Raw genomic sequence first — 25,334 nt, 5'->3', positions numbered from 1 at the left:
CTTGTCAGAAGTAGGAGAAACAGAAAATCTATAATCATAGTTGGAGATTCTCTTCCCCTGGTCACTGATAGACCAAACCAACCAAAATCAGTGAGGACATGGATTTGAACAACTAAGGGAAAGCCTGTACTAAGAGACACAGGAGCAGCAAAGCTGTCACTGATGGAGCCCTCACTACGGACCAGGCCTTGTGCTTCACACACATCACCAGCATTAACCCCCTATTATCACACACTCCCCTGACAGATGAGGAAATGGAGGCAGAGGAGGAACAGAGAGGATGAGCATCCAGCCCCAAATCACCAGCTGGCTCTGAACCTCCCTGCTAGACTGTCTCCCAGTACTGAATTTCAGAGAGATTTAACTAGCATCTTTATTCACAGAAATACACCCCACGGTGGTGGAGTAACTGAGGTCTGATGCAGAATGAATAAACATTAACTGTTAACAATCTACTATATCAATAACAAGATACACCAGGCACCTACAGTATATAAGACATAGTGAGAGAAAAAAAAATAGCAACAATTTATTAAGCTCTTACTCAAGCTTGCAACTCAAAGTTGCAAGCATTTCACAATTTTGGTATCACTGGATCTTCATAATAACCCTCCAGGTGGGTATTCTTATCACACAAGAGGAGTGAGACTCAAGGATGGGACGGATGCTGCTCCTAAGGGCAGAACCCGGATTTGAATAAAACCCAAGCTCCGAGGTCCTCCCCTCATCCCCTTCATGACTCTGCACTGTCCCCATCACGACGCCTATCATTAATTCAGAGCCTTAAATCTTAGAATGCGTGTTCATTTGTGGAATCTGTCTTCACAGCAACCCTGTGACGTAGGCAAAACAGAAATCACAGAATTTTCTAAATGAGGAAACTGAGGCACAAATGCAAAGAAATGAATGTTGTGGGCACCTCTGGATGCCCCACCCACCAGGTGAGACCATCAGGAACTCTAAAGAGAGGAAAAGGCAAGAAAGAACACAAGCAAGCGCTCTTTAAGCCTTAAAATGGAAAAACTGCTGTTTTGCCATTTAACGCACACATTTATATTCTCTAGTATTATACTTACCAGGGTTTTATGGTTAAATAAATATGGGCTTCTGTGATTGCATTCACAGCTCACATTTCCTCTGAGGCAGAGGAGAAAGACAGTGATTGCCTTCATGAATAATTCTCATTGAGCAAATCTGCCCTCAGAGAAATGCCTAGAACAGCCACTTCCAAGGGCTGGTCTACGCACTTGATTTCTCTTCTCCGGCCCAGAGAAAGCAAATAGGTTCCTCTCTTACAGGGCAAGTCACTCGCATTAGTACATTTCATGTCCACCAGATCCATTTATAAATGAGTGAACTGACACTCAGAGAGGTTCTAAGTGACCTAGCCAAGGTCACACAGCTAGGAAGCAGCAGATCTTGGATGAGAATCCAGGTCTCCTGCTGGCTAGGCCAGTGTTGCATCCAAAGGAGCACCAGGTTTGGGACACCTCAGACCTGGGACACCGTGTGGGGCCATAGGACCTTTCTACAAGTAGATAAAGGCATAACCGACAGAGAGGCCAAGGACTAGGAAGGAGCAAAAAAAACCCGGAAATTCCCAGAACTTTGGCTTGCAAGGGCCATTAAGAATCATCCAGTCTACCCATTACACAGATGGGTAAACTGAGGACCAGCCAAAAGTTACACAGCTAGAAGGGGTGGCTCAGGACCAGAAGCCAAGTCTGTGCCAACCTTATTATTCAACTGAGCATAGAAAGCAATTTGCAAAAGCTACTATGGAGATGACAAAGCACTCAATCCACAGAACTTTCTTTTTCCTTAGCAAGTCCAGATTATGCACAAAAAGCACAGGGTACAGTCTTTGTCTTTGAGGAGCTTATAGTCTAGCTAGAAAAATAGGCATGTGCACAGGAAAACAGAATCGATAACTTAAAACATCAGTAAAGGCAGCATCTACATCAAGAATTTAAAGGAGGCAGAGAGAAGCAGGGATGGCTGTATTGGAAGGATTCCTGAAAGACGGGTAAGTAACACCGGGCTTTGAAGCATGCATAGGAGTCCAAAAGATGGAAAGGAATAGGCATGTCAGTTCAGGAAAAAGTTTTAACTTATGAAGGAATTTTGTGGGAGATGAAGCCAAAATTGCAGATGAAGGTTGGGTCTTAGGGGCTGGGGAGCTTTTAAAGGCCATATTGAATTGGGGCCTACAGAATAATGAACTTCAAATTTCTTCAGAAGCAGAGAACCTGGAAGCTTCTTAGCTCATCACGGAGCTCCAGGAGTGAGAGATCCTGCTTCATTCCAGGACAGTGTTAGTGTCAGAAAACAGGACATTGCTCTCCATCTGCAGTATAAAACCAGAACCACAAGCAAGCACGCCTTTGAACAAAATAAGTTGTCCAGTCAGACAGGATGGGTCTTTTCCAAATATTCCATTAACAGTTGTGTGCCGTTTGTGTCTTTCTTCTGTCCCTGGAAGCCTGTGTGCTAGCAGACGACAAACACAGGTGCCACTGTTTTTCATAAAATATAGAAGAAGAAAAACTTAAAAATGGAGAACATTCTGAGAATTTACTTCTTTGCTTCAGTTGGGAAGAGGGAGTCTTATCATTTTAGAGGCCCGGGGCAGTGCCACCAAGAGCAATGTCCTCCCTGAGCATCTGTTTCCCCATCTGACATGAAGGGGTTGGAGATGGGAGCATCATCTGAGGTCAAGCTTGGGACACCTGCGTGGCCCAGTCTGGTCATCTTCACATTTCCTGGGATCTCCAGCAATGAAAGGGATGGGAGAGGGGCCCTTCCATCCACGCCCACGGTTCTGAGCAGCACAGAGAGTGGCTCGGAGGGGCACCAGCTCGGCGACCATCAGCTTCTGTAAAGGCGAGGGGTCCAGATGGGATGTTGAGAAGCCATTTCTGTGCAGGGTCCTGGAGTGAGCATGACACCCCCGTTGCTGACATGACTGACACCCTTCGGGGTGCTCCAAGACACTCCTCTCCTCCCCGAGGGCTCGCCATCGGCCACCCTGGGCTCCTGAGGCCTCCCTCACTTGTCACCTTCAGTCTTAGAGGAAGATGAGTACTTCTGTCCTTAGGTCACCTGGCCAGGAACGGGCAGCACCCTGTGCCCAGAATGTGGGCTTCTATGAACTGGCAGGGGCATGGAACCCTCGGAGAGTCCATGTGCCGCGTCCCCCCTGCCTGGGGGAGCTGCGAGGTCACCAGGAGCCGGATGTAGTAGCCACCAAACACCGCCAGCAGCTGCTGGGCCATTTCCTGGAAGAGGCAGGGAAGAGAGTGAGGGCCAGAGAAGCATGAAACGCATGAAGGAAAGCCAGGTGGTTTACACCCCGCCGGGACCAGCAGCGATACTCCCTGGGAAGACCCGGCCAGGCCCTTGCCTGGGGCTCCTGGAAGACGCCTGGCTTGGTCTGGGACCCCAGCTCTGCAGCTCACTCTGTGGGGCACCTGCAGCCTCAGTTTCCTCGTCTCTGAGGCGGGTAACCTGACTGCTGATAGGCAACAATATCTGCACGAAAATGCTAGGGAGCCTCAGAGCACTAGAGAAATTACCGCCGATTTCTACAGGCCAATCACACACATGCACACGCTTCCTCACGTTTCAAATGTCTGTGAGTCTATCAAGCATGAGGTCAGGGTAATGTACTTGAAGAAAATCCCCAGCAAATAGGGACAGGGTCGGGGGAAGATCCCATGAGGGCAGGATTCTTCAGTTCATACACGGTACCTGCTGGGTTTCATTAGACAAGTACTCCTACCATATTAAGAGTTTGCTTATAAAAACTGGATTTGTCACAAAAAGACAAATACTGTATGATTCCACTTATATGAGGCACCTACAGTAGTAAATTTACAGAGACACAAAGGAGAAGGGTGGCTGCCAGGGGCTGGGGAAGGGGTAAAGTGGGAGTTAGTGTTTAACGAATAAGGAGTTTCGCTTTGGGAAGATGAAAAGTTCTGGACGTGGATGATGGTGATGGTTGCACAATAATATGAATGTACTTAATGCCATTGAATCGTACACTTTAAAATGGTTAAGGTGGTAAATTTCATATTATGTATATTTTACTGCATGAAAAAAAGTAAAAAAACCAAAAAGGAATTTAAAAAATTGGATTTAACACATGCTCTTATTAACCCAGGCCAGCCCTGATGGTTGAGTGGTTAAGATTCGGTGCTCTCACCACTGTGGCCAGGGTTTGTTTCCAACTCAGGGAACCACACCACCTGTCTGTTAGTTGTCATACTGTAGCAGTTGTGTGTTGCTGTGATGCTGAAAGCTGTGCCACAGAGATTTCAAATACCAGCAGGGTCACCATAGTGGGCAGGTTTCAACGGAGCTTCCAGACTAAGACGGACTAGGAAGAAGGGCCTGGCCACTCACTTCTGAAAAAACTGGCCGTGGAAACCCTATGAATAGCAGTGGAGCACTGTCGGATACAGCGCCGGAAGGTGAGAGGATGGCGCAGAAAGACCAGGCAGGTGCAGCTCTGCTGTCCACAGGGTCACTAGGAGTTGGAATCAACTCAAAGGCAAGAACAAGAAAAATATATTTGGTCTCTACGGTTCCCTTCACTGCTCTGGGAGTTGGGATTCCAGGGAAAATGCTTCAATTCCTCATGCGTCAAACTGAAGGCCTTTCACAATACTCATGTCCAGTCTGAATGTAATAAAGTGTAATCAAGTGCATTACATCAAGGCTGCTTATGTCGGTAGAGTTAGCGATGAAGAACAGGCTTTCGAATCAAAAAGGCAGAGGAGGAATTTCAGCTCGGCCACTTTGACAGACCCCAGGCAAGTCATTTCACCTTGCTGAGCCCATTTATTCATCGGTAAAAGGTGGAAAAGCATAGCATCCATCTGGCTGAGCTGGAGGGAGGATTAAAGGAACTCATGGATAGAAAGCCGAGCACCTAGAGCTCAATAATGTCAATATCATTACCATTAACATTATTCAACAAGCAGCAACTCCACCTAGCTCTGTGGGATCAGTGTTTCCCTTGAGTTATCCTTTGTCCTAGAAAATACTGAAAACTTAAATAGCCTACCACTCACTAACGCAGATTGATCTTCTCGCCCGCCTACGCTAAAATCTATAACGTGAGAAGCAAGAACTGGGACAGAAAAATTGGCCGCAGGGCTGGCGTCTGCCCTTGGCTGTGCCACATTCTCCCTTGCTCTGTGACCCTGGGCAAGTCAGCTGACCACTTGGAAGCTCATTTCACCCATCAAGGAAGAAAAAAAGATAATCCATACTTCAGAGAGTCTGCTAAAGAGTTTTATGCATAATAAAAATCTGTAAAAATGTAAGAGGTCATTAAAACCATTTCTCCGCCTTTCACAGACACTGCATTCCTACTGAAATATAACAGTCCAGTCCACGCTGAGACTTGGGCATTGATTATATTTTCCCTGTAAGTTATAAGGGCCAGCTACTTTAAAACCATGTGCACACACACTGAGCCTTGATATTCATGCCAGGAAGTTGTATTACTATTGGTTCAAATGAATTTGAAAAAGTAATTGGAGACCTATCATATTTAATAGGCTATTTCACATAAACCCAGACACGCATGCCACAATAAAGTACGTGACCTTGTCGATCTTTTCTGTTCTTTAAAAAAAAAAGTCAGTGGGATTCAAGTGAAGAGATGAAGATATTTATCATTTTCCCTTGTAATAGTCCTATCTGCAGCCCCCCACTCCCCAGCAGTGCGAAAGGGAAAGTCTTGGCTGATTTGGACCTTTAGTCTCCAAATTTGTTGGCTGGAAAGAAAATGCAAGTGCTCTCCTGCATCACCCCAATGCCTGAGGTCACCTCTCGCTGCATGTCTCCAGACAGTGGCTCTGTCCTCATGGAGAGGAGAGGGCGGCACAGGCTGCAAGCCACACTACCAGACTTCTGGTCTATCGGCACTTGGCCATACCCAACACACAGCTTGGCAGGGCAGGACCCAACAGGACTCTGGGGCTGGAGGAACTAGAATTCAACAGAGATGCATATAAGATTTAAATATCCAACTGCAATTTAAGTGGATGGATAGATGATTGATTGATCAATAGACAGATTAAAAAATGACCCAAATATTCATCAACATGTTCATGGCTAGGCAGGCTATGATCCATCCACGTACAACTATACATCCAACAGAATTACCAAAAAGAATATCCAAGATATTTTTTAAATGGGGGAAAAAAACCAATACGTATGAAATGATTCCTATACGCTATTTTTCTTTCCTTTTTTTTTTTTTTTTTTTTGGTGAGGAAGATTAGCCCTGAGCTAACATCCCTTGCCAATCCTCCTCTTTTTGCTGAGGAAGACTGGCCCTCAGCTAACATCCGTGCCCATCTTCCTCTACTTTATATGTGGGAGGCCTGCCACAGTGTGGCCTCAAGAGCGGTGTGTAGGTCCACGCCCGGGATCCAAACCTGCGAACCCCGGGCCGCCGAAGCAGAGTGCTCAAACTTAACCACTATGCCACCAGGCTGGCCCCCCTGTAAGCTATTTTTTAAAGTGCTGGGGTGAAGGGAAAAAAATATAGAAAACTAGTAAGCTAGAAGATGTGCATGGTCCCTCCCAACTCAGCAAAGCCATGTCCCCATGAATGTAGAACCTGAGACCCCCATAGGGACTCTACGCAAATACCCCACGAGGGAAGGCGGCCCTGGTGGCCGTTACCTCCGGCTCAGCGTCAGGAACGAGTTGGTGAAGTTCAGTCTGCATGAGCGGCCTCTCCTTGGGCTGAGGACTGCTGGGCAGGAGAGGAGTGTCCTCCAGCAGGTTCTCAGGCTCCTCCTCCGTCGCAGGGCTCACTCCAGTCTCCATGACAACACACAGCTGGCTCAATCTGCTTCTCAGCAAGGACTACAAAGGAAAGAGAGAGGGGGCTCGGGTGGTGTCCTAAGTTGGGTGGTACGTGGCAGGCCCTGAGCTGCAGAGGACAGAGGGATCCCACACAGGACAGACGGATCCATCTACAGACTCAGAGGCTGACCTCATGAGAACCTGGAACTGAGCCACACTGGACAGATCTGACAATTCCCTACACGAGTGCGGTCTTGAATAGCTTCTGGAGCACTCTTCCTTCCTTGCTCTCATTTGCTCCTCAAAGCGTCCTGGGATGGGGGTCTCTTTATCCATATCTTGCAGATGAGAAACTGAAGCTCAAAGCCCTTGCCCAAAGCCACACGGGAACTAACGGGCTAGGATCAGGGCTAAACCAGCATTCTCACTTCAAGACCGGCTACAGCATTTGCAGGGCCCAGGAAAAGGCCGACCCCAGGGAAGCGGCCCTGGGCTCGGGGACAGGCGGGCTGGGCTCCAAACCAGGCATCACCCATTGGCCCTGTGACCACAGGCGGCCGGCAACAGGAGTTCCCGAGCCTCAGTTTCCTCACTGCAGAATGAGAGCAAAATTTCCCTGTTCTTCTCCATAAATGGTAGGCAGGCATTTTGAACACATGCAAGTCATCTAAATACATGGTACTTTCCTCTGCCAGGATCTTTATTATTATATTATAAATATATACTCACCTCAGGAAATGTAGAAAATGCAATTAGTTAAAAAGGAGGGGATTCATTAAAATGAGATTAAAAAGTCATAATTCCCTAGGCAAAAGCAATCACTGACTCCACGTAGGTAATTCTTCCTTTCAAGTAACTTTTCTTGAGACATTTTTCCAACATCGAGGTAATGCAGTCTATACAACGTGGCCTCCTGGTTTATTTTTCTGTTGGGTTTTTCACTTAAGGTGGCTTACCTCTTGGCTAGTCTTCATTTCTTGAACGTGGTCGGATAAGAACTTCACACAGTTCTCCAGGTCGAAGTAGACAAACCAGAGCTGGGGAGAGAGGAAGCCATGACCGCTGAGGCCCAAAGCCAGCTCGACCTTGAACTATCTGACCCTGAGACCATCCTCCACCACCTGACCCCTCACCAGAGGACCACCCTTCTGAGGACGACTGGATTTATCCTGGTCTCTGGCGGGAACATACCATTCTGCTCTCTCTCAGAGTCTCCATACGTGAAGTCTCCTTTGTATGGCTGGTAGAAAAATGGCTTTGTGTGCAAATTTGGAAAATGCCAAAACGGCTGCAGCCCCATCTCCCACAAGTCACTCAGCACCCCCAGAAGGACTGCAAACCATCCTGGACACCATGTATCCATCTGGGGCTACCATCTTCACCCCCAGGGGCTGGGGGGCCCTTCTCTCTGGAACCCAACACGCCAACGAGTGAAACTCTTCAGAGCTGTCACCCGCACTGCCCAGGTCAGAGGTAGTCAACTGGGGTGCCATGGGGGGAGGGGAGCGGGGTGAGATGTCTTCACCACACCATTACCTCCCCTTCCCCCTCAACCTCAACAGTCCCCAGAAGGCCAGGTTACCCTCAGCCAGGCCGAACTCCACGTTCACACATTACAACATCTTGTCACGTCCACACCCGCCACACGTCACAACCAAAGTTCTGCAAGAATCTGGTGGCCCACATCTCATACCTCCATCCAATGGCCACCTCCTCTGGATCCCAGACCTCCGTCCCCACAGTGACTGACCCACGAGATCCAAGCTCACATCCCTCTTGCCAACTAGTCTCTCCCACTGTCTCATCCCCAAGGGAATATTTTTTAGATGAATTTTTTTTTTATCTTCTATTATGAAATTTTCCAAACATATACAAAAGTAGGGCAAATGAAGTCATTAACTTCCAGCTACCCATCATCTTGGTTCAACAGTTATCACCTCATGGCTATTCTTGTTTCATCTCTACCCCCAACCATTACTCACTCGAGACACCTCCCCCACCCCACCCCACCCCAGGTGATTTTAAAGAAAATCTAAGATATTGTATCATTTCATCCCAAGATACTACTTTGAAACTGAAAGAATCTAATTATCTTAAAAGATGTGTCCATTCATTAGTCATCCATCCATCCATGCATTCAACTAACACTTGCCAAGTCACTCCTCTGTATCAAATGATAAAGAGGATTTACTGATACGTGAGGCTGAAAGGACCCCTAGATTCAAGGGGCTCCCAATCTATGATGTCACACTTGAACTGCCAGAAATCTTGTGATGCCATCAAGTTCACCCCCGGTGCCAGGCAAGATCCTCTTACACCCTACACCACCTCAGGTGTGCGAGGCTCCATAAACACAGGGATCCATGTATGTCTGTTCTCTGCTGCAGCCTCAGCAGCCAGGACAGTGCCTGGCACATAGTAGTCTCTCAATAAATATTTATGGGATGAACAGGTCATATGCACAAGGAGTTTCTTCCCAGGGCCCACCTGCACCCCCGCCCGCTGGGCTCCCACTGGGCGAGGGGCAATGACTGGTGAGAATGCAGATGTGGTGTTGAGCGATTTAGCAATCCCACCAGGCAGAGCCCAGCCAGATCAGCAACCCTGGGCCTCAACTACGCCAGCTGTGTCCCAGACCCACATGTGACCTCATCCTAGTCACTTAAGATCTCCCCACCGCCCTTGGGGCAAAGAAAACATCTGATCCAGGAAGACAAGGCCTTCAGGGTCCGACCTGCCTCTGCAGGGACCTCACCGGGGCACTGAGGGCTCAGCGCAGAGGAGGCCCCATCTGTCTGCTGAATAAATGTTGAATGAGGAGTGCGGCTTGGACGGTCTCTGAGCCTCCCTTCCCGCCCCGCTCTGTGGAGATTCTAGGCTGCTGCTTACTGCCCAGGGAGGAGTTCCAGGAAGAAACGCTGGAGCAGGGAGGAAGGGAAGGGCTGCCGACGCCATCTCATTAGCAGACTCCGGACGACACTGTGCAGACGGGGAGAGCACGGGGCCACCTCTCCCCACCAGCCCAGCCCAGCGGGCCCGCAGGAGAGGTCACTCCAAGACGACTACCTGAATCACGCTCTGGCAGCCTTCCACCGTGTCCGTCACCCCCAGCAGCACCCGGTGTCTCTGGAGGGCTCCGTTGGCAGCCGCCAGTCTTAGGTCGGTGTTGGTGTTGGCCTGTAGGACAAACGCCAGCCCTGTGGCCAAACCTCCACGCTGCCAGGGAGCTCTTGGGCCCCGGCAACTACCACACACTGTCCCACCCCTAGACACCATGGGACAACCTTCATCTCCCAGAAACATCCATTGCCTCCCGTATAAAATAGGATCATGGGGTTTCTGGGACAACAAATTCAGTGGTGTCAGACAGCCCTGGGCTGAAGCCCAGCTCTGCTACTTCCTGGCTTTGTGGGCCTGGACAAGTTATGTGCCTTCTCTGAGTCCTACTTTCCACAGTTGTAGAATAAGGATAAAGTGTATCCCTGTCTCTTAGGATGGGGTGAGATTTAATTGAGATTGTGTCCCAGTGCCCGGGACACAGTCGGGTGCAATAGACAGCTGCGGGAGGAGGAGGGTTGCCAGGGGGTTGGGTGGGTTGAGCATTTACTGTGTAAGTAAAGCACCTACTCTGTCTATAAGGCACCTGCTCTCCGAAGTACCAAGCACAGTGCTGGCCCTCAGAGGGGGGCTCTGGGAATCCACCTCCTTCTTTCCCACCCAAACCAACGACACCATGCACTTAGTTGACAAAGTAGATGTTAAACAGGTCGGGGAGGAGGAGGGTAATGAGACCCAAAGTGCTGGTTTGGGGAAGAGACCCCACAAGGACTCTGAGATACAATTAGAAGGCAGCCCAGGGGCCGGCCCAGTGGTGTAGTGGTTAAGTCTGCATGCTCTGCTTCGGCGGCCTGGGGTTCACAGGTTTGGATTCTGGCGCAGACATACACACCGCTCATCAAGCCATGCTGTGGCAGCGCCCCATATACAAAGTAGAGGAGGATGGGCACAGATGTTAGTTCAGGGCCAATCTTCCTCACCAAAAAGAGGAAGATTGGCAATAGATGTTAGCTCAGGGCCAAGCCCCCTCAACAAAAAAACAAGAAGGCAGCCCAATTAAGGACAATGGTCCACAAAAGGGGCAGGATCCCCGCAGAGAGCTCCTGGAAATGTGGGCTGGTCCTTTTGGTCACCACAGGGACGGGATGGGCAAAGCTGGCACTTAGGGACGAGGACCAGGGATGCTAACACGTGCCTTCCACTGAAGGTCATGTCCCATAAGAGACAATCCTGCAGGTGGAAGAAGTGTCTCTCGGCCTACCCACACCCAAATGCCCCACCAGGCGTGAAGGCAGTGAAAAACCTACTTATCATTCTCTGCTGGCCAACCTAACTCCATTTTACATATAAACCTAAATTGGGTTTTTTTAAAATATACTGAATTTTCCAGGAATGCCACTACTATGCGAATGAGGGATGATTATATTTTGTTTGGCCTAGAACGTTAGTAAGAGTTGCTCACCCTTTCAGAAACCTGCATCACTGATGGTTCAAATCCTGACTCCAACTCTCATTACCTGTATGACCTCGGGCAAATTACTCACCACCTCTCTGCCTCCGTCTCCTCATCTCCAATTTGGAGATACTAACATTCCTTATAATCAGGGTTGGAATAAGGATGAAATGAGTTAATCCACAAAGAATACATGTCAGCTGATATCATTATGACGATGATATTGCATTGAAGACATGTTTTCCACTGTACCATGTCGGCCACAAACATTGTAGGAGCTTGCCACATGCCCTAGCAACGTGCTCTACTCTATAGGGGATACAGGCAGGGTCTTGCCTGCCTTCACAAACCTTCCAGTCTTGAGAAAGGCTAATAAATTCCCCAAACAAGGGGAAAACAAGGCAGTGTGTGCAAAATGATGAGGCTCTCAGGATGCTGTGTGACACAGGTAGGACACTAACAGTAAGAGTGACGATGGTCGGGAAGGGGGATCTGCATGTTCCTGAGTGATGAGGGATCCAAGAAGGACGAAGTCCTTAAGCTGAGGCCCAAAGGAAGACCTAAGGAGGGCCGTGTGACCACAGACTAGTTACATAACCTCTCTGAGCTTCAGTTTCCCCCGCTGGAAAACAGAGTAAATAATCGTAACAGTTAACACTTAATGAGCATTCCTTTTATAGCAGGTAGTATTATAAGCACTTTGTGTGTATTAAGTCATTTAGTTCTCCCAATAATCCTAGGAGGGAGCTAAAATTATGATCCCAATTGACAGATGAGGAAACGAAGGCCCTGAGAGGTTAACTAAGAAATTACCCAGGTTGCAGAGCTGGCAAATGGCAGAGGTATCGTGCCTCCTTGTCAGGTTGTTGGGCACAGATATCAAGATCCAAACACAGAGCACATAATAGGTGCTCATTACATGGTGGTCATTATTAGAAAGGAAAGGACCCTGGAGGGGTTCCCTGGACGAGCAAACAGTGATGCCAAGAGTGCCACTATGTACCTGGGCCCTCCATGCCGCACCGATGAGGAAGACACTGTCTTGTTCATCTCTGTGTCCTGCCTCAAACACATTACCTGGTACTTGCCGGGCTTCACAAATACCAGGTGAACAAGGAGGGAAGGGAGAGACGGAGGCAGAGCCCAGCAGGTATTCTCCAATTGCATCCTCGAAGCACCTGCCAGGGGTCAGCTATTCACTTGCTCCTGCTACCGCAGAACGCTTTGCTAGTTCCCCTCCCCAAGAGAAGTTTCTGGCTGCAGGAGCGGCCAGCTGGATTTATGTTTTTACAGGCCAAGCATAAGGGCCATGAAAGCTTCAACAGAGCCCCAGGGCAGCATTATTTTGTCAGCCTCGTTGCAAAGCCCAACAAAGATCTTTTCAGAATGATTAGGCCATAAAGTTCCCATTTGTCTCTGTGAGCCCAGGCGCTCAATGGAATTCATACCGCAAACCCTCACCACACTGCCCAGCATTGCGCCCTCTCCTCCTGAGTCAGGCCAGAGCGGAGCATTTGCTAAAGATCTCAGAGTCCGGCTTTGAGACGGGTGCTGGGGGAGCTTCCTCAGCAGGTGGAAAGCCAGCAGAGGTGTGGGAGGCAGAATAACGTCCCCCCCAAGACGCCTAAGTCCTACTCCCCAGAACCTGTGAATCTGTTACGTTACATGGCAAAGGGGATTTCAGGCTGCAGGTGGAATTAACGTTGCTAATTAGCTGACCTGAAAACAGGGAGATGGTCCCAGATTATCCAGGCAGCCCCATGTAAGCACAAGGGGCCTTAAAGATGGAAGATGGCAGCCAAGATTCAGAGTCAAAGATGTGAGAAGGACTCGCCCTGCCATTGCTGACTTTGAAGATGGAGGAGGGAGCCACGAGCCAAGGAATGCAGGCGGCCCCTAGGAGCTAGCAAAGGCAAGGAGATGGACTCTCCCCTAGGAGAATCCTTCCAGAAAACATGCAGCCCTGCCGTGTCCAACTTCGAAACTACAGAACTGCAAGACGATAAATTTGTGTGGTTTTAAGCCATTACATCTATGGTAATCTGTTTCAGCAGCCAGAGAATACCCAGACTAGGGTATCGACTGAGAACACGGCTTGGAATCTGAGCATCCCGGCCCTGAATTCCAGCTCTGCCAGTTATGAGGAGCATGGCCTGGGACCCCTCCCTAAGCCTTTCAGAGCCTCGGGTTCCTCATCTGCAACAGGAGTGTAAAAGATTCCACCCAGAGATTTACGGGGGGTTTAACGAGTTAACATACGTAAAGTCCTTCGTAGACGAGCCAGCACATCTGAAGTGCTCGGTAAGTAACAACAGACAGACGTTGAAGAAGCAGAATACAATCAGTGAACCATACATCAGGCTGGGAGGTACCAATCTCCTTGGTGATGAGACCGGGAGGCAGAGGGCTCAGGCCTGGAACCCGGCTCTGCCACTCAGAGGGGGATCAGGACAACTTACCCAGGCTCTCTAACCACCCACTCTCTGCCTCAAAGGTCACTGCTGGAGTTAAATGAGACACGCCTGTCATCAGAGCACCAGGTCAGCACCCGCCAGCCTCTCCACGATGCTCAGCCTCAGGCACCGTGTGCTGCGAGGGGGCCTCAGGGACGCCCTCATCGCTCACAGGGCTGTCGCGAGCATCCGGGGAGACCAGGTGCGTGACAGGGCTCAGGAAACTCCAAGTGCCCTCCGAGACGCCCTCTAAACACAGCTTGCTTCCAGAAAAACAACCCAAGGGGACGAGACAGGAGAAACAGAGAGGATTCCATCACGCACGTGATTTGATTTCTTGGAGCCACTGGGCACCTGGGCAGTGTGAATTTTCACAGCTGGAGGAATTCTTTGAAGCAGGTAAAGGAGGGCAACCTGACTTGGGATTCTCCTGCCCGATTCCGGAGGGAGCGTGGCTGGGGTCTCCGGATGTCTCACCTTCCTCTGGTGTCTCTCGAAGACAAGCACAAGAATCAAGGTCAGGCTCACCGCGGCCAGGGTCACGAGCAACACGCCCACCCAGTGGTTCCCCAGGGCAAACAGCTGGCTGGTGGAGTAGATGTTGGCCCACACCACCACGTAGAAAACCTGCGAGAGGCCAGAGTAAGAGCCTTGTCAGGAACAACAGTCCTCGAACGAAGCAGCTCCGTTCAAAGGGACACCCTTTGGACACTTCTGACACCCTCCTCGGATTCAAAGAGCTCACAGGGCCAGTAAGAGACGGATGGGGGTGTGGGAGCATGCGCCCTTGGTCCTTGTTCATAAGCAAAGGTGGAGAAACGGTGTTAGAATAGCTGCCCCGAATCCTTGCTTACCCTGATTATAAATAAAACAGAAAAGGGCAGGGGACTTGAGAGTGAGAAAACTTTGAGTCAGAAGCCCACGCTGACCCTTCAACAGCTACATGGCTTGGACAAGTTATAATAGCTCTCTGAGCCTCAGTTTCCTCATCTGTAAAATGGGGATAATACCTACTTCACAGGGTTGTTATAAGGGCTAATAAGATAACGTATGTAACAGCCTAGCACTTATTAAGGAATTAATAAATGTCGGTTGCCATCCTTTTCCCTTCCCTAGAAGCAGGTCGTGGGAGTCAGGAGTGCTATTTGCTCATTTATACATACAGAGAAGCAGCCAGTCAACGTGGTTAATACACAGATGCTGAAACCAGTCTGTCTGGGTTCAAACACTGGCTCTACCTTATATATGTATGTACATATGTATGTGTATGTGTGTGTGTGTGTGTGTGTGTGTGTGTGTGTGTAGGTATATATATGTTTATACGTATATATGGTTAGAGATGAAATGGACCTATCTGTTGAACAGATGGGGAAACCAAGTCCCTGAGAGGTAGAAAGTCTTGACAAAGCCAGACATTAAGTCCAGAGCCTCAGCAGCGGGTCTGCAGATTCCCAGTCCCAAGCTCTGCCCTTAGGAAACCCTGCCTCCCGTCCTAATGTGGGACCTGGTTACAACTCTCTCCCACAAATGTCCTCCTCTACCAAATCCAGGTCCACGCGGACTGCTCTCTCCAGGCCGCCAGGCCACCAGCCCCCAAACGCCCCACCCATACCAACAGGACACGATGCCATGCCGAATTCAGCAGTGCCACAGGGGCCACAGCAGGGTCAGTGTGCGGGCCCATCCCCCGCCTTACCACGGCAAAGGCCAGCCGCATAGGCCTGGAGTTGTAGATGATGTATCTTCTCACTTGGGGCTCCAAGAGGGCGCTCTCAGCCAGGCTCCGGTACTGGTCGGCCGGGACCTGGTGGCCGCCCGAGGGAAAGCAATCAGTCAGCCACGAGAACCGCTCCCCACCTCCTTCCCGCCAGCAGCAAGTCATCTCCAGCTCATGCGACTTTGGTGTAGAAGAAAGAGCAGGCACATCCCGGGCTGTCCCAGGAGGCAGAAGGAGGAGCTCGGAGCACTGGGTGGCAATCCCAGGCTGCAGCTCCCGCCTCAGGGAAGGACGGGTACCACCGGGGAGGTGGGACAGCTCAAGGGCCAGGAGGACATCCTGCAGAGGGACCCCCACAGCCCAAGGCTCAGGACCTCACGGCAGACCCAGGATAGCCTAACGGTTAAGGCACAGGCCCTGGAGTCAGCCAGCCCCGGGTCCAAACCTTGGCCCTGCCACTCATGTGCTGTGTGACCTGGAGCAAGTAACCCCACTTCTCTGAGCCTCGGTTTCCTCCTCTATAAAATGAGGATAATAAGAGTATCCACCTTGTAGGGGTGGTGTGCATATCAAATAAGATAATACATATACGGTACTCACATATGTATGATACAATAAGTCCATGTATAATACGTATATACATCTTATCTGGACATCTTTGGGGCCTTTGCTCTCCCTACCACAGCCGGTTATGTCTTATATGGATAGAAATGTGTATCTAGGTGCATGTGTATACTGGCCCAGCGCCGGGTCCATACCGAACACTTGATATGCAGGCACTATTATCAATACTGCAATATCGATAACTATTAATACAGTCCAAAGAACTGCACACTCGCATCTTCCTGCCCAAACAAAAAACGTCATAGAGCATAAAGGCCCTCCAAGAGTGGACTGCTTCAGAAAACAGAATTTAGCCATTAAAGATGATATTTAGGAACACGGTAGAACAATATGTAAACCGTCCCCCGGTTAAGAAAACCCCATCTGAGGACAAGTGGTAAAGAGAAGTGTTCTTCTGTACACAGGCTGAAAGGAAACGTGGGAGCATCCACCAGCTGCTGTGCTGGTGTGAGGTCAGTACTGTCAACTTGGAAAGCTTCCGTTTAATGCGGTAAAATGCTGTTTTAAACAATAATGCGACTCAGTTTTAAGGAAGAGAACTCCAAAATCTTCAGGGTAAAATCAGCACTGTATCTTCCCCATCCACAGTTAATCCTCGCTGGGTGTGGGGGGGAAGGCCTAACAATTCGGGGGCTTCGGCACGAGAAAGAACCAGGCCTGGGGGACTTGAACAACTGCAAGGGCTACAATTTATTGCACATGTACTTTTTGTCAGAGACAGCGCATGTGTTCCTCGAGCATTATTTCACTTAATCCTCACAGAAACTCTAGGAGATAGGTATTAATATTGCCCTCATTACACATATGAGGAAACTGCTGCTCAGAGAGGTTAAGTCACCTGCCCAAAGTCACACAGGCAGTGAGCAGCAGCTAGATCTGCATCCACCTCTATGGATCTGTGGAGCTGACGCCTCGAATTATGACACTTGAAGGTACTGCATTATTATCTAACGAAGTCATGTACCCTTTCCTTCACATATACAGTTCCCTCTCCTAAAATGCCCTTCCTCCTGTCTACTCAGCCCACTCCTGTTTTTCCTTCTAGATCCCAGACTGAGTATCTGCTCCTCTGCGAAGCTTTCATAACCACTGCTTCCCCAGGCGGGTTTCTCATCTTCTCCTGTGCACATCCTCAGCGTCTTGGATGTTCCTCTACAGGAGCATTTATCTCACCCTGCCCTGATCTATCCAACGTGTGTCCATCTCCCCCATGGGGCTCTATGAGCAGGGCGAGCACAGGCAGTGGGTCCTATTCACCACTCAATATGTACCTAGTGCCCAAGTAAGTGCCTGGCACAGGATGGGCACCCAAAAACACACATTTGTTAAGTGAATTAATTGGGAAGAGGGGATAGTTCTAATACATCTTCCTTACATCCCTAACCATATTGGACACAGAGTGTTTAATAAATATTTTGTAACTGGATGAAAGGATGGATAGACGGATGGATGGATGGATGGATGGATGGATGGATGGAGCGGAAAATGGTAGGGAGGCAATAAAATCAGCCCTCACCTGAATGCCCCAAGTCTGCAGCTGCTCCTCTGCGGCCCCCAGATCGAAGGCGATGGGTGCACAGGTGTTGTCAATCCGGAGAACCGTGAGGACCTGGCCATTGTGGAGCTCTGAAAGCAGACCGGAAGCTTCATCAGGCTGAGAGAGAAGCACTTTGGATGAGCCCAGAGCCTGATGGCATCACCTCCTCTGGCTGCGAGAACCTTCTCATGGCAAGGAGGGACACAGTGGCTGTCCTCAAATCCCTCCGGGAGAAGGACTGGACTTGGCCTGAAAGCTCCCAGGAGGGAGAACTGGGGTGTGGAGGCTAGTAGGACACAACAGGAGACCACATAAGAAAGAACTTCCCAAGAATGTGAACCATCCACACACAGAATGGGAGGTAGTGAGTTCCCCATCACAGGGGATATTTAAACAGAGACGGAACGACTAACTACATTGAGGAGATGACACAGCAGACGTTTATCTGAGCACTGCAAAGCAAACTCAACCAGATAACTCTTACCTTCCCGGTGGGCTCAGACGCTAAGTAAGAGAGAACCCACTGTGGGGGGCAGAACAAGGAACCCCCAGAGATGTCCCCATCCTGCTCCCCAGAACCCGTGAATACGTTACCTTACATGACAAAGGAGAATTAAGGTTACAGAGGAGTTAACGTTGCTAATCAGCTGGCCTTAAGTAGGGAGGTTACCCTGGATTATCTGGAGGGGCACGTGTAATCTCAGGACCCTTAAAAGTAGAAGAGGGAGGCAGCAGAATAGTCAGGAGGGAGGTGACTGTGGAAGAAAGGCAGAGAGAGATGGAACGCTGCCGGCTCTGAAGATGCAGGAAGGGTTCACAGACCAAGGAATGCGGGCGGCCTTTAGAAGCTGGAAAAGGAAAAGAAAGCTTCTCCCCCAAGCCTCCTGAAGGAAGGCAGCCCTGCCGACACCACCATTGCAGCTCAGCAAAGCCAGTGTCGGACTTCTACCCTACAGAACAGTAAGGGTGTTTTTAAGCCCCTGTGTCAGTGGTAATCTGTTACAGCAGCCACAGGAAACTAATACACTGACTTATGGTAACCCCTCCCCGGTGTATCTGCAGCTCATTGAACATTTTAAAGGCATTTAAATTGAGCATAACCTCAAAGGGACTTAAGTGTGACCTCAAAAACACACATCAACCCAGGCTGGTCCCAACAGCTATCCCAACCCCTGCCCTGCAGGGCTGCGATGAAGCCAAACCACGAGACGAGCGAGGCCGGGGAGGCACGGCTGCAGAAGGAAGCCAAACCGACCGCTGGTCTGAGTAGACGGAGCTCTCGCTCCACACGGTACGAGGCCCTGTGCGCCACCTGGTAGCAGCCAGGGGAGCTGGGGGGACCCCGCCCGAGATCTAGGATCCCAGAGTCCAGCTGTGCAAGGCTGGGAACTGGATATTTTCACACATTTTCTATAGCCCTTGCTTAGAAAATGAGGCAGGGGGCCGGCCGGATGGCGTAGTGGTTAAGTTCGCGCACTCCGCTTCGGCAGTCTGGGGTTCGCAGGTTTGGATCCTGGGCATGGACCTACGCACCGCTCATCAAGCCATGATGTGGCAGGCATCCCACATATAAAATAGAGGAAGATGGGCACAGATGTTAGCTCAGGGCTGATCTTCCTCACCAAAAAAAAAAAAAAGAAAAAAGAAAATGAGACAGGACTGAAGGGATTAAACCATAAACATATTACCTGCTGGCCTGAAGCTCCGGTCACCTGAGAGCCTAGCTCTGGGCCATAGCTGAGTCTTCTAAGCAAAATGACTTGCCCGACCTTGCTGGGAATTCTGGCCCCACTCCCTCTACCCCTCACCCAGGCCATCCCTGGGCCCTGCCAACTGGGCCAACAAACATCTCTTGACTCCACACACCTCTTGACAACTTCACCACAACCCTGGGCAAGCTTCCTTCACCCCTCCCAGGCAGCAGTCTCCTCACTGGCTCCTCCAAACCTCCTTTTCCCTCCTACAACGCCTTCTCCACACAGCGGCCAGAGCACAAGTCAGATGACACCCATCCTCTGGTAAAACTTTCAATAGCTTCCCAGAGCTCTGACAAAACCAACCTCCTGACCACGCTCTCCCAGCCCTCAGAAGAACCAGCCTCCTGCCAAACTCCCCTTGAGCCCCTGGTCTCATTCTGCACACCAGCCTCCTTTGTTCCTTGAACACACAGTGTTCTCTCCCACCCCAGGGCCTTTGCATATGCTGTTCCCTCTCCCTGGAACACTTCCACCCAGCTTCACTCAGTTAAATCCTATTCATCATTTGTATCGCAGCTCATTAATCACTATCCCAGGGAGTCTTCTCTGACACTCTCAACTCTTAGCAGATCAAATCCTTCTGCTAAACTTGTCCATAACTACCTGCTCATCTCCATTTTTTTTTTTTTTTTTTTAGTGAGGAAGATCAGCCCTGAGCTAACATCCATTGCCAATCCTCCTCTTTTTGCTGAGGAAGATTGGCCCTGGGCTAACATCTGCGCCCATCTTCCTCCATTTTGTATATGGGATGCCGCCACAGCATGGCTTGACGAACGGTGCATAGGTCCACTCCCAGGATCCGGGCCAATGAACCCCAGGCTGCTGAAGAAGCGGAGCGCAAGAACTTAACCACTACACCACCGGGCCGGGCCCTACCTGCTCTTCTCCTTTACACTCACCAAAGAGGAGTACCGGGGCCGGCCCGGTGGTGCAGTGGTTAAGTGCACGCGCTCCACTTCGGCAGCCTGAGGTTCGCAGGTTCGGATCCCAGGCACGCACCTATGCACCGTTTATCAAGCCATGCTGTGACAGCGTCCCATATAAAGTAGAGGAAGATGGGCACAGATGTTAGCCCAGGGCCGGTCTTCCTCAGCAAAAAGAGGAGGATTGGCATCAGATGTTAGCTCAGGGCTGATCTGCCTCACAAAAAAAAAAAAAAAGATGAGTAAACACTATGCAATTATTTGATTACATATGTATACAATTACTTGATTAAAGTCCATTGTCCCCATAAGACTATATACTCCCACCTTGGTTTTGCACATCACTGAATCGCTTGAGGTGAGTTCAGTTCTTGGCATACAGGAGGCACTAAATAAATGTTTGATGCATAAATGAATTAAGATGATAGAACACTGGTCCCCAACCCTGATAGTGTTCTTTTTTTATACCCTAGGGTATTGCCTATGATCTATGATCTCAAGGGTGACAGAGAATTCTACCCCTGCCAAAAAGAACTTTATTTTGCTTTCTCTTTTTTTCCCCAAGGGTTGAGGGGTATGGAGGCAAGGTGGTGAGGGGGGAAACCTAAGCTAGACAGTTTGGGGTTCAAATTATAGCTCAGCCTCTCACTGACAGAGTAACCTTGAAGAAGCAATTGAAACAACCAGTCATCCACTTAGAGGATGAGCATATCCACTGCAGAGGACTTTACAAATAATGAAGACGATGAAAATAAAGCGCTTGGTGCAAAATGGGGGCTGAATAACCCACCTCTTTTGTTCTCATAATTTAAAAGCAAGCTGTCAGGACTCAAAAGTTACAATAAAGCAGGGCCGGCCCAGTGGCGCAAGCGGTTAAGTGCGCGTGCTCTGCTGCCGCGGCCTGGGTTCGCACGTTCGGATCCCGGGCGCGCACCAACGCACCGCTTGGCAAGCCATGCTGTGGCGGCGTCCCATATAAAGTGGAGGAAGATGGGCACGGATGTTAGCCCAGGGCCAGTCTTCCTCAGCAAAAAAAAGAGGAGGATTGGCAGATGTTAGCACAGGGCTGGTCTCCTCACAAAAAAGAAAAGGAAAAAAAAAAAAAGTTACAATAAAGTAACACAGATGGATCTGTACTTATTTTTACCCTCCCCCACCTTGTTCCAGAAAGAATTTAAGGCAGCTTCATAAAAATAAAATGTGAAAAGATAAAACTATGAAATTAGATTTAAAAATAAGCAAATGAGGAAAACTAGACAAGAAAATAAAGGCAGAAATCAAATCGAACCGTAAAATAAAACAAGAATAGCCTCCGGGTACTGAGAGCTTACTGTGCACCAGGCGGGGGCTGAACTGCACAGTCCTGATTTCATTTAATCCTCTGAGAGCCCTAAGAGTCGGACACCGTGACCATGGAGAAGGAAACGGAGCCTCTGAAAGGAGAACAAGAACTCGTCCAGTGTTACCAGGGGAAGTGAAAGCAAGGGGGGGAAGCGAGGAGAAAGGTAGCGAGCACAAAGGCAGGCAGTCAGGCAGACGGACCTCCCACTGGCTCTCCACCTCACAGCGCGGAGGAAAACCCACGTGGACCTGGACTCCAGGCCTGAGGACCTGAACCGCTCCCCCCCCCCAACCCTCCCACCACTCCCCCCCCCACCCGCTCTGCCCTCAGAGGAAGGGATCTGCCCAAGCCACGCAAAGGCTTTTTCCCATCGTCACTGTTTGCCTTTGGAACCACAAGTTCCTGGATTCTTGGCAATGACCTTTCTCATCTGTTCCTTAAAGTGAGAACGGCTCGTCCTCCCCTCAGAAATACTTGTTTTTACACCTAAACTAAGAAAAACAATCTGAAAAGCTACCAAAGAAGCGTGTGTGTGTGTGTGTATGTCTATGCGTGTGTGTCTGTGTGTGTGTGTGTGTGCGCGTGTGTGTGTGTGGAGGGGGGAGGAATTTCCCACAGAGAAGCAGGAACTGGCTTGCCAAAAACCTGTAAAGCGATGCCTTCAAAGTTCTGAAGGCAAATTATCTCATTCCGTTTCATTCTACTGCTCTGTGTGTGTCTGTCAATTGCTTTCCTAATAACAGTAACGTTAAAAGAAACCCTTGTTTTTAAGTAGTCAAGTTTCAAACCATCTAAGTAACCAGCCACGTTTCTGTGGATCCCACCATTCAGAATGCTATCTCCCCGGGCCTATGCCCAGCCACTCATTCATTCATTCATTCATCATTCAACAGAATACTCATTGAGCATCTACCATGGGACAAGCCCTGTGCTGGGTACTGCAGACACAGGGATGAACAAGACAACACAGGGGCCCTGCCTTCATGAAACTTATGTTCCAGTGTGGAGCTGGACACTCAACCCTTTATTACACAGGTAATTATTTAATCACAGACTGGGATAAGTGCCATGGGGAGATGAAGGAGTCTATCAGAGGGTCCTGACTTCAGCTGGGCCATCAGGAGAGGATTCTCATGGAAGGGATATGTGAACTGAGCTCTGAAGGATGAATGGAAATTAAGCAGGGAAAAGGAGGCAGGGAAAGAGCATCTCGGGCAGAAGGAACAGCAGATGCAAAGGTCCTGAGGCAGAACAGCATGGCGGGAACTGAGAACAGGGGCAGCAAGAGCCATTAAGGCAGGCCTTGCAAGCTGGTGAACGATAGATCTTCATGATAAGCCCAATGGGAAACACTGAAGCAGAAAGAGACATGGTTGGTTGTGCATTTTAAAAAGATCTCTCTGGATGCCACGTAGAGAACGGATGGAAGAAGCAAGGAGGCAAGGGGATCAGCGAGGAAGCTACAGCAGGGATCCAAGCAGAGGATGATGGTGGCTTGATCTAAGGAGCTGGTGACAGAGAGAACGGGTAGAAATGCCAGAAACTGGCCTGGACATGTATCCCAAAATGCCCACCCTGACCTAAAGGCACTTCTGTGCCCCTCCACTCCCTTCCTCTCAATCATACTACGTGAGCCCAGCTCAGCATCCGGGGGGATTTTAGGGGAGGCAGGAATTAAGGGTCATGACCTTACCTTGCCCCCAGCCAGGAGGGCTCCCCGCAGGCAAGGCGCTCCAGCCAGGGGCGGAGGTAGGCAATGGGCCGGCCGCCCCGCCGGGGTCCATCTGCGGTTCACAGGCCATGAGAGAGAGCCAGCTGGGCTGCTACTTCCTCTTCTCGGAGCTGTGGTTCATTCTGGAGCCGCCAGCTCACCTTCATTTGCCTTCAGAAAACAGCAGAAGAAAGAACTTCAGGCCTGGGCCCAGGCAGGCCGGGCTCCTTGGGCAAACCAAAGCCAAAATCATCAGAAGGCCTGGGAGAGCCACCCGACGTCTGTCCATCGAGTCTCGTCTTTCTGGTCATGCTGAGGAACATTCTCAGAGGGAGTGAAGATGAGGAACTAAAATCCCCCAAGGCGTCGACTGAGAACTTCCCTTCTGGTCTTGGGCCTTCTCCAGCTCAGACACATCCAGGGACCCACAGGAAACTCACGAGCTGACCAGGCCCCACTCCCAGGCATCCGGGATTTCTATTCCCTTACTGAGAGCGCCCCAGGCAACCAAGAACAGGACAGGTACATTCATCACAGGGAGCCTTATTTATACAAGGGATCTCAAATAGCTTCCCATAACACATTGCAAAATACCAACGAACAAAATCAAGATGGTGGGAAATATAAATTACCAAAAAAAAGTGACTACCACAAAGATAAAAATAACCAGATATTCAGGCAATGAAGTTCCCTAGCAGAGGTGGTGAGGTTAGTGTTCAAGAACACGGACTCCAGGGTCAGACTAACCAGTTTAAGCATCAGTTCTATGACCGACTAGTTATGTAAACGCTGGCAAGTGGTTTAACCTCAAAGAGTTTCAGCTTCCCTATATCCAAATAATGGTCCCTTCCCCATAGGGCTGCGGCTGAGAATTGATGGGGTGATACCTGTCAAGCGGAGACAAGAGCATCTGGAACAAAGGACACATCCCATAAATACCAGCTCTTATGGTTACTGTTCTGAGGTTTGACACAGTCGCCACGCCTGAGCCAAGAATTTGGTTTTGAGCTTCCAAGTGGCCAAAGCTAAAATGGAAATACTGTCAAACAGTTATCTATCAGGAGAAAAGAAAAAGGAGGGTGAGGGGAGACGTGAAGAGGGGAGCCGTGCCTCCTCCCGGCACTGAGCTCTAAAAGACCTCGGAAATACTTCCAAAGCATCGGGAGCCGGGTCAGCGACAGCGCAGCGGGCATGCCCCTTAGCCACTTTGTCAACAAAAGCAGAAATGCCCCTCATGGGTATTTTCTTGATGCCAAAAGGGGGTCTCTGGTGCCACACACTCTGGCTGGAACCTGCACACTTAACCTCTGTTATGCGTCCAGTTGGGGCCCTTAGAATCACCCCCCACCAAGGAAAATCATGCCAAAGTCTCTGAGTGATACACCAGCCCTGCCAACTGTCCTGGTGAAAAGTCCGCTAGAATCATCTTTCGCTGCCATGGTTCTCAACGCTGGTGAAGACAGGAAGTGTCCAGTCGGCACACGTCTGCTCAATTCAGAGCTGGCCTGAGGGCTGACGGCCAATACTTAGGCCCCCTAAATGGGGGAGCTTGACTACCACGCCCTTACCACCTTGGTCCTTTAAAAAGAACCAGCTACGTAATTTGTGGGGCCCAGTGCAAAATGAAAAGGTGGGGTCCCTTGTTCAAAAATGATGAAGAATTTCTAGATGGAGACAGCAGAGCATTAAACCAAGCGGGAGGCCTTCCTAAGTAGGGAGCCCTGTGCGCATGAGCAGACTTCATGCACCTGAAGCCGGCCCTGACTTTAAGCTCCCTCCACCAACCAAGAATATACAAAAAGGAGCCTTTCGCCAACAAGTATCACACACCTGCCCTGTACCAGGCTCTGAAGCCAGAAAGCAGCAAAATGTTATGAAAAGAGTGAGGACCTTAGTGCCCAAGAGCCTGAACTTGAATCGTCGCTCGGC

General features: G+C 49.7%; 1 protein-coding gene across 5 annotated transcripts in view; it reads right to left on the bottom strand.

Annotated features, from left to right (window-relative positions):
* Positions 1 to 355: 355 nt before the first annotated feature.
* TMEM268 (transmembrane protein 268) overlaps positions 356 to 25,334 on the bottom strand; it is a 35,513-nt gene continuing 10,534 nt past the window's right edge. For 3 of the 5 annotated variants that reach the window (XM_058523864.1, XM_058523866.1, XM_058523867.1), the window contains exons 2-9: positions 23,388 to 23,576; positions 17,652 to 17,761; positions 15,491 to 15,598; positions 14,272 to 14,421; positions 9,898 to 10,008; positions 7,788 to 7,868; positions 6,706 to 6,891; positions 356 to 3,278 (exon numbers count right to left, since the gene is read on the bottom strand). In XM_058523864.1, the coding sequence (XP_058379847.1) occupies positions 3,099 to 3,278; positions 6,706 to 6,891; positions 7,788 to 7,868; positions 9,898 to 10,008; positions 14,272 to 14,421; positions 15,491 to 15,598; positions 17,652 to 17,761; positions 23,388 to 23,496 (1,035 nt within the window). In that variant the 5' untranslated portion in view covers positions 23,497 to 23,576 and the 3' untranslated portion in view covers positions 356 to 3,098. Of the gene's footprint in view, positions 3,279 to 6,705; positions 6,892 to 7,787; positions 7,869 to 9,897; positions 10,009 to 14,271; positions 14,422 to 15,490; positions 15,599 to 17,651; positions 17,762 to 23,387; positions 25,332 to 25,334 lie in introns of those variants that run through there. The other 2 variants (XM_058523865.1, XM_058523868.1) reach the window with 2 other exon arrangements.

Source organism: Diceros bicornis, chromosome 28 (genome assembly GCF_020826845.1).
Source record: "Diceros bicornis minor isolate mBicDic1 chromosome 28, mDicBic1.mat.cur, whole genome shotgun sequence".
NCBI classification, from domain to species: domain Eukaryota; kingdom Metazoa; phylum Chordata; class Mammalia; order Perissodactyla; family Rhinocerotidae; genus Diceros; species Diceros bicornis.
Note: the sequence above shows the minus strand (reverse complement) of the source record. Positions and strands in the feature narration are given on the sequence as shown.